This window comes from Coregonus clupeaformis, chromosome 28 (genome assembly GCF_020615455.1).
Source record: "Coregonus clupeaformis isolate EN_2021a chromosome 28, ASM2061545v1, whole genome shotgun sequence".
NCBI classification, from domain to species: domain Eukaryota; kingdom Metazoa; phylum Chordata; class Actinopteri; order Salmoniformes; family Salmonidae; genus Coregonus; species Coregonus clupeaformis.
In genome coordinates, this window is record NC_059219.1 from 35,343,995 (window position 1) to 35,353,273 (window position 9,279).

General features: G+C 44.8%; 1 protein-coding gene across 1 annotated transcript; it reads left to right on the top strand.

The window, feature by feature from the left end:
- Positions 1-2,785: 2,785 nt before the first annotated feature.
- LOC121542523 (arg8-vasotocin receptor-like) lies at positions 2,786-5,134 on the top strand. Its single transcript, XM_041851918.2, has 2 exons — positions 2,786-3,928; positions 4,772-5,134. Exons 1-2 carry the CDS (start codon positions 2,947-2,949, stop codon positions 5,074-5,076), a joined length of 1,287 nt encoding a protein of 428 aa, XP_041707852.2. The 5' UTR covers positions 2,786-2,946; the 3' UTR covers positions 5,077-5,134.
- The last annotated feature ends 4,145 nt before the right edge of the window (positions 5,135-9,279 follow it).

The window sequence follows — 9,279 nt, forward strand, 5'->3', positions numbered from 1 at the left end:
CATCAACTCAACTCGCCGTGTTTGGAGGAGGAGGAATGCTGCCTATGACCCCAAGAACACCATCCCCACCGTCAAACATGGAGGTGGAAACATTATGCTTTGGGGGTGTTTTTCTGCTAAGGGGACAGGACAACACTGCATCAAAGGGACGATGGACGGCGCCATGTACCGTCAAATCTTGGGTGAGAACCTCCTTCCCTCAGCCAGGTTATTGAAAATGGGTCGTGGATGGGTATTCCAGCATGACAATGACCCAAAACACACGGCCAAGGCAACAAAGGAGTGGCTCAAGAAGAAGCACATTAAGGTCCTGGAGTGGCCTAGCCAGTCTCCAGACCTTAATCCCATAGAAAATCTGTGGAGGGAGCTGAAGGTTCGAGTTGCCAAACGTCAGCCTCGAAACCTTAATGACTTGGAGAAGATCTGCAAAGAGGAGTGGGACAAAATCCCTCCTGAGATGTGTGCAAACCTGGTGGCCAACTACAAAAAACGTTTGACCTCTGTGATTGCCAACAAGGGTTTTGCCACCAAGTACTAAGTAATGTTTTGCAGAGGGGTCAAATACTTATTTCCCTCATTAAAATGCAAATCAATTTATAACATTTTTGACATGCGTTTTTCTGGATTGTTTTGTTGTTATTCTGTCTCTCGCTGTTCAAATAAACCTACCATTAAAATGATAGACTGATCATGTCTTTGTCAGTGGGCAAACGTACAAAATCAGCAGGGGATCAAATACTATTTTCCCTCACTGTACCTATTGATTATTGAAGAATATAACCCATAAATGCCTTATGAGCTTAGTTCAACTATTGTACCACATCATAATCAAAAATATACGCTTGTTTTACTCCAATGTTTGTAAACAAAGTAAATGTAAACAAATACTGTATAGCCTAAAAACATGGTTAAAACTATGTGTTTGATATCATGTATGGTCAGTCCTTGCATCCATAGCTCTGTCTTTGAATTTGAGATTGGTTACATTTCTCCAGGCCCCCCCGACCCCCGCTTTTACCGAAACAGTGGTGGAGAGTATGCTTTGTTATTGTTTCAACTCCTGATTGCCGCTTTAAGATAGCTACAGTAGGTGAGACAACCACATATCACAGTCCTAGTAAGTACATATTTCATCAATAAAGTAGGCATCAGCAAAGTCAGAGCTAGTATGGGGGGGAAAAAGTCAAGTCAGAGTGTTAGTTCACGAAATCATAAAAAAAAAATATATATATATATTATTAGAAGAGTCTTTCCAAACTTCACAATTACTGGATCTTCACCCCTGATTCAACTAATCATGGACTTGATGATTAGTAGATCAGGTGTGCTTACTGGAATAGAAGAAATAAATTGAACTGGCTGGGGGTACTGGAGGAGAGGTCTGAAACCCTGAACTAGCCCGTTCTTACAAATTTCTAAGCCCTCTATTACAGCTGTAACTAATCTCTAACTAATCTCTATCGCTGGGTCACAGTGATGAAATCTGAGCAATACTGGAGCTACAGGTTATCATCAGAGAACATCTACCTCATCAATCCCACAAATTCACGCAGACACACACCCTACTTCCCTCCACATCTGTGTGTATGCGCAAACATACACACACCAACACACACACAAACACACACACATTGTGTCATCTCCAGGAATAGATCACAATAAGTATAAATTGGACCCCTCGGGTGGGGGGTCAGATCTGGGTGGGGTCAGGAACATTTAGATCCGAGAACATAGGAGCCAACGATGTTACTGTAGCTAGCGAATTCATCTACACTCCCAATTTGACCTATATAGTAGCCTACTCACACATGTGTGACGCACAAGGCTTTGCTGCATTGTGTTGTGGACACCTAGTGCACGTGCAATCTGCCTGGGATTCTCACACATTCCCCAGGGTCCCAGGGGAGATGAGAGTAGTAGTGTGGTATTCCAGAAACTCCATACAGTCCATAGAGTTCACCATGCAGGAGAAAATGCTAAAACAGGCTTTGCATACACGCATGCACACATACAGAGAGGGAGAGAGGGAGCCTGAGAGCGAGACCGAGAGTGAGAGAGAGAGTGAGTGCTCCTAATCTATTGTGCATAAAACATGAAAAAGTGATGTCATATGTCAGAATGTAATATAATATAAATAATTGTATTGTCCACACAATGTGGGAAAGTCCCTCTGGCTTCACAGTAGTATGATAAACATTACAGAAAAACAACATTGCATGACATCAGAACATCATCATCAAGATCATATTTACATTTTAGTCATTTAGCAGAGGCTCTTATCCAGAGCGACTTACAGTTAGTGAGTGCATACATTTTCATACTGGCCCCCCATTGAAAACGAACCCACAACCCTGTATATCAAAGACAAAAATGGGTCACCTTAGAAGTTTTTGTAATTTTTCTTGTTACCTTTTCAAAAAGGATTCTTAGAGGCATGATAAGTAAATGGATATGGATCATGGACCAGTAGCGCGCATAGTGAATATTTTTGCACTGATTGCACCATTAGTTATTTGGGTTTGCAGTACAGAATCTGGAGACATTTACATGGGAAAACATCAGTGTATTCCCTATTTACTTGCGAGTGGTAACGAGTCTTCTGAAGAAATTCCACCCATGCAAACTATTATGTTTTCCATACATGCTCTTTCTCTCTGCTGTTTTTGTGTCCAAGGCTGTTTAGCGGCGGTTAGCGATGTGGGGGCGGTCTCAGCAGTATAAGGGGATTTAAAAAGGGTTGGGGGCGACTGCGCACAGATACAGTTCCACACCATGAAGTGCTCCACATCTTTGCCAAGCCAACACATCTGTCGGTCTGTGCGCAATGAGCGGGTTTATGTAGACGATAGACTCTAAGAAATGGCTTGAATTAAAACAAACTCACACGTTCTCAATGCAGCCAGGTGGCAGCAGGTGATCGTGCGCGCGGAGGGGTTCAGGACAGCCATGCACTTCTCCGGAGACGCACTCTTCCCTTCAGAGAGCTCACTCAACCTCATGGATGACAATTTGAAGATAGGCTTCGACCCCACGAGCAAGCCGGGAATGATGGAGCCCCCTGGGAACTCCACCGGCGCTCTTGGGAACTCCAGCGACCCGTTTGGCCGGAACGAGGAGGTCGCCAAGATCGAGATCACGGTGCTTAGCGTGACCTTCGTCGTGGCTGTGGTGGGGAACCTGAGCGTGTTGCTGGCCATGTACATGAGCCGACGGAAGCCCTCGCGTATGCACTTGTTCATGAAGCACCTGAGCCTCGCGGACTTGGTGGTGGCCTTTTTCCAGGTGTTGCCACAGCTCTGTTGGGAGATCACCTTCCGCTTTTTCGGGCCTGACTTCCTGTGCCGCATCGTCAAGCACCTGCAGGTGCTAGGAATGTTCGCGTCCACCTACATGATGTTGATGATGACGCTGGACCGCTACATCGCCATCTGTCACCCGATGCAGACCCTTCACCAGCCCATGCAGCGCGCCTATATGATGATCGGGGCCACCTGGGTGTGTAGTCTTGCCCTGAGCATGCCCCAGTATTTTATCTTCTCCCTGAGCGAGGTCCACCCGGGCTCGGCGGTGTATGACTGTTGGGGACACTTCATCCAACCGTGGGGCGTGCGCGCCTACATCACCTGGATCACCGTGGGCATCTTCCTCGTGCCCGTGGCCGTGCTCATGCTCTGCTACGGCTTAATCTGCCGATCCATCTGGCAGAACATTAAGTACAAGACCCAGAAGGGCACGAGCGCGATGGCACTTGCGACCAAGAATGGGCTTATCGGAAAGAGTTCAGTCAGCAGCGTCACCACCATCTCACGCGCCAAGCTGCGCACAGTGAAGATGACTTTCGTGATCGTGCTGGCGTACGTGGTGTGCTGGGCTCCGTTTTTCACCGTGCAGATGTGGTCGGTGTGGGATGAGAGCTTCTCGTGGGATGGTAAGTGTTATACTTGGGTTCTGAGCCATGAGTCACTGGCAGCACACGCTGGTGCCATGTCTCCGTTCATTGTGTGACGCATGAAGTCTTTTTAAACATTCCATTATTGCTTAGGCCTACTTACTCAATAATACGTTGGTAATAGTGCACAGCTTCAGCACATATTTTATGCATTACCCCTGGGGCTTCCCTAAGAGCTGCTTCACCACTCTCCGAATATGGATAGCTTTTACGCAGCAGTTTACCACGGATGTAGTGAGACAACAACTGTATAACTCCTTCTCAGATACATAGACCAAACTGAAACAAATAAGCTATACAGACAGTGAAGACGTATTACTTAGGCTATAGACTGTGCAAACTGGAGGCCTGGTGTACATTGCGACCACAATGGAATAACTGCGCACAAAAATATATTATTGGAAGTAATTTGATTATCAGTTCTGTGCATGTGTTAACTCATAATTCATAGCCTTGATGACGTGTGAATGTAGCTGATGTTATTCCTTCTGCTTTGGCCTGAATTAACAGACAGTGCGCAATATTGAAAACCAACAGAATCACCTAAAGGGCATACATAAGTGTTAAACACGTGCCATATAACGCAACCATTGTGCAGGCGTAAACAGACAGTTGTGAAAACAACCATCGGTCTCCAAAAGTTAATTAAATATTTTGCTGGCAAGTCAGTGACCCTTCAGACCCAGTGGCTTGCAGAGACTCCCTCGAGAATACGCATAAATTGTGTGTGCCACTGCTAGTAGATAAACAGAACAAGCTTGAATGTTTTCTCCTTCACTGACTGACCAACACCCCCTCTTCCCCATTTCTCTCTCTCTCCAGACTCCGAGAACACCACAGTCACCCTCTCTGCTCTGCTGGCCAGTCTGAATAGCTGCTGTAACCCGTGGATCTACATGATCTTCAGCGGCCATCTCCTCTCTGACATGGTCCACTGTCTGCCGTACTGCCGGAGGCTGCTCCACAAGTTCGGCCATCAGGACTCGAACAGCAGCATCCGCCGCACAACACTCCTGACCCGGGTACCGCCCCCGGCCCTACCCCAGCAGAGCTTGGAGCGAAGCTCTTGCAAAAATAGCATCCACCACTCCCACAGGAACTGTCAATCAATCCCAGTGGAGTCTTGACCGTGCACTCACACTGTCCATATACAGTACCAGTCAAAAGTTTGGACACACCTACTCATTCAAGGGTTTTTCTTTATTTTTACTATTTTCTACATTGTAGAATAATAGTGAAGACATAGTAACCAAAAAACTGTTAAACAAATCAAAATACATTTTATGAGATTCTTCAAATATCCACCCTTTGCCATGATGACAGCTTTGCACACTCTTGGCTTTCTCTCAACCAGCTTCACTTGGAATGCTTTTCCAACAGTCTTGAAGGAGTTCCCACATTTGCTTAGCACTTTGGCTGATTTCCCTTCACTCTGCTGTCCGACTCATCCCAAACCATCTCAGTTGGGTTGAGGTTGGGGGATTGTGGAGGCCAGGTCATCTGATGCAGCACTCAATCACTCTCCTTCTTGGTAAAATAGACCTTAGACAGCCTGGAGGTGTGTTGGGTCATTGTCCTGTTGAAAAACAAATGATAGTCCCACTAAGCCCAAACCAGATGGGATGGTGTATCGCGTCAGAATGCTGTGGTAGCCATGCTGGTTAAGTGTGCCTTGAATTCTAAATAAATCACAGACAGTGTCACCAGCAAAGCACCCCCACACCATAACACCTCCATACTTTACGGTGGGAACTACAGATGCGGAGATCATCCGTTTAACCACACCGCGTCTCACAAAGACACAGCGGTTGGAACTAAAAATCTCAGATTTGGACTCCAAACCAAAGGACACATTTCCACCGGTCTAATGTCCATTGCTCGTGTTTCTTGGCCCAATCAGGTCTCTTCTTCTTATTGGTGTCCTTTAGTAGCAATTAGACCATGAAGGCCTGATTCACACAGTCTCCTCTGAACAGTTGATGTTGAGATGTGTCTGTTACTTGAACTCTGTGAAGCATTTATTTGGGCTGCAATTTCTGAGGCTGGTAACTCTAATGAACTTATCCTCTGCAGAAGAGGTAACTCTGGGTCTTCCATTCCTGTGGCGGTCCTCATGAGAGCCAGTTTCATCATAGCGCTTGATGGTTTTTGCGACTGCACGTGAAGAAACTTTCAAACTTCTTGAAATGTTCCATATTGACTGACCTTCATGTCTTAAAGTAGTGATGGACTGTCGTTTCTCTTTGCTTATTTGTCACAACACAACTGATTGCCTCAAACGCAATAAGAAGGAAAGAAATTCCACAAATTAACTTTTAAGAAGGCACACCTGTTAATTGAAATGCATTCCAGGTGACTACCTCATGAAGCTGGTTGAGAGGATGCCAAGAGTGTGCAAAGCTGTCATCAAGGCAAATGGTGGCTATTTGAAGAATCTCAAATGTAAAATATATTTTGATTTCTTTAACACTTTTTGGGTTACTACATGATTGCATATGTATTCTTTCATAGTTTTGATGTATTCATTATTATTCTACAATGTGAACAATTGTAAAAATAAAGAAAAACCCTTGAATGAGTAGGTGTGTCCAAACTTTTGACTGGTATTGTATATCTGTTTTTTGTGCATGTGGTTCCTGCGCCACACCACAGCGACGACGACTATCGTAAGTTTAGGGTGAGGCTTAATGGAAACAATGTGAACAGAGTCAGTGCATCCATCTCTCCTGGAGCTTGTGTTTCTGCTCAGAGAGGCATTCAACACACATCAATCCGTAAGTGGAAATGTGGTAGGCTATAGGTATAACTAGGCTATAACTAGGTTATCCTGTATCTTCTTGCTAAATGTGAAGTGACTCAGTCAGGAGGCATCTAAAACCCAGACAGTGCTAATATTTATGCTCTTACAGGCTCTTATGGGCCCAGACTCATGCAGCGATCAGAATCATTGCCATTAACCGGTCATTCCAAATGAACCAAGAGGACAGGCCTGTCGGTATGTGTTGTTCAATATCTCATCATATGCCTAATATGCCTAATATATGGTAATTGCACTTTTTATATGACAGGTTGACTGTGACTTGATGATTGTTTGGTTATGTTTAGGTTTACAGTACATTGCCCCAGTAAATGGTTATGAAATGTTTATAAAAGGTTTAATAAGAAACAATAATATATTGGCACACATCACTCTTCTCTCCCCCAGTGGACCGCTCTCTACCCCTCTCCCCATCAAGCCCTTCACTCCATCTTTGTGAAGTATGGTGTTGTTTCCTTCATTGACTCTCCATCATCCCTTAGGGGTTTTCAGTCTGTGAGAGTTGATAAGCTTGAAATTAGTCAGTTTGTTGTTGAGTATTCTGTAGGGAGTGTCAAGGCGGGAGACTGGCCCCTGGTTTCCATTCCATTCTAAATACATTTAGATAAAAGCCACGCATTGACGTTTGATGTTGTTGCAAACATATATTAAATGCACAGTGTATACCAAAACAAACATCACTATTTCCTTTGTACTTTGAGTATTTTATGGTGCCATCTCAATGTGACCTCTTTCACCTGTACATTTACATTTTTAGTCATTTAGCAGACGCTCTTATCCAGAGCGACTTACAGTTAGTGAGTGCATACATTTTTATACTGTACATATTGTGTCTGAGATTGCAGGACATTATGCTGTAAAGATATGGAATATATAATGCGATCCGGCATGGGACTGTATGTTTTCATATGTCACAAGAGCTCCACACCTAAACCTTATACCAGTTATTCTAAACACGTACATACACAATAACGGATGTTTATATTCTTGGACTTATTACATATCAAGTACATATTCAACAGAGAGGGAGAGTGTGTGTGTGTGCTTGTGTGACATTAAGAGCAGATACAAACCATACACAGCCATGTTACAGAACCAGGCTGACTTTGTATTGATATCACATCCCAGTCCTCTCCTCATCCCAAGCCACAGCCACATGCGATGTTACAACACGTTACTCCTCTCAGTTAACACTTGGATCACAAGGCTCCCCCACAGGATCCCTCCCATCTGGATGCAGTATGCCGGGTTTGGGATGCCGTCCCTCTCATTTCTGGTGAGGAGTGAGAGATTTCCACCAGCTCATCCTGATCTGGCTGAAATGAGAGTTTGGATCAAACCGTAATCACAACCTAACGTAACGGATAAGATAAGATAGGCAGGGGAGGCGGGACTAGGGGTACGGGCATATAGCACAGCCTATCAGTGCTGAGGGTGGTGCTCTAAAAGTTCTAAAAGGCCCTGAAGTCATCTAGCACCAAGTAGTTCCCAAGGTGAAGGCCACACACACTCACAGTACTCTGCAGGGGTTCCCAAACTTTTTCACTGGGGGGAACATCTCGTGCGTGTGCACGCCACATCTATTTCTATGGGCACAAGCACTGTTCATGACACAAACAGTTTACACCCCTCTTGTTTGTGGTTTTAAGGTTTTGCAGTTTTAAAGCTCATTTTCTTGCAATTGTATGCATTTTGCCATGTCTAATGTGCATTCATGTGATATTTGAGTGACTCAAACATTACAACAAAATCTATGGGCTAAAAAACGTATCTAAAAAAACATTAGCTGACATGGACTAGTTGATCTGGACATTTCTGACAAGTTATAAATAGCTATCTACTGTATGCAATGACTGACATGACAAGAGGAAAACTGATCTATAGAGACATGTCCTGCTGGGGGGCATATCCGAATTCAGTCAGAAGGTGTGATGGGTGGGGTGTGGAAGGGTGGGGGCAAGGATGCAGAGGGGGCTCTCATTTCCCCTGGGGTGATCTGATTAGTTTGGCCAGGGATGCACTATGGTTCACTGAGTTCTCCCTGTCCTTATGTTGCCCTGTGCCCTCAGGTGTGTAAGACTGTGTGTCTGCCTTCTCCCTTTCTAGGGTCAAGTTCACATTCTCAAAACGTGCTGCTGTGTCTGTGTTTCTTAAAAGACACACACACACACGACCCTTGGTGGAAGGTAGCCTAGCAGTTAGAGCATTGAGCCAGTAACCGCTAGGTTGCTTTTGAATTCCCGAGCCGACAAGGTGAAAAATCTGCAATGTGCCCTTGAACCAGGCACGTAACCCTAATTGCACCAGGGTTGCTGTTGATAATAGCAGACCTTGGCCGTGACCCCACTCTCAAAACACTTTTCCAATTCACACATGAATATAATACACACTGTTTTTTCTTTTGTACTTTAACTACATCTAATTGGTAGTTAGTCTTTTCCCATGCTTCAACTCCCCTATGGACTCGGGAAGGGCGAAGGTCGAGAGGCAAGCGAGCTGCACCAATGTGTCG

Excerpts from the sequence above, each read along its gene's own strand:
- LOC121542523 (XM_041851918.2), top strand. The coding sequence starts at position 2,947 with ATGCACTTCTCCGGAGACGCACTCTTCCCTTCAGAGAGCTCACTCAAC. Across the intron at positions 3,929-4,771 it reads TGAGAGCTTCTCGTGGGATG|ACTCCGAGAACACCACAGTC; the intron begins GTAAGTGTTATA and ends CTCTCTCTCCAG.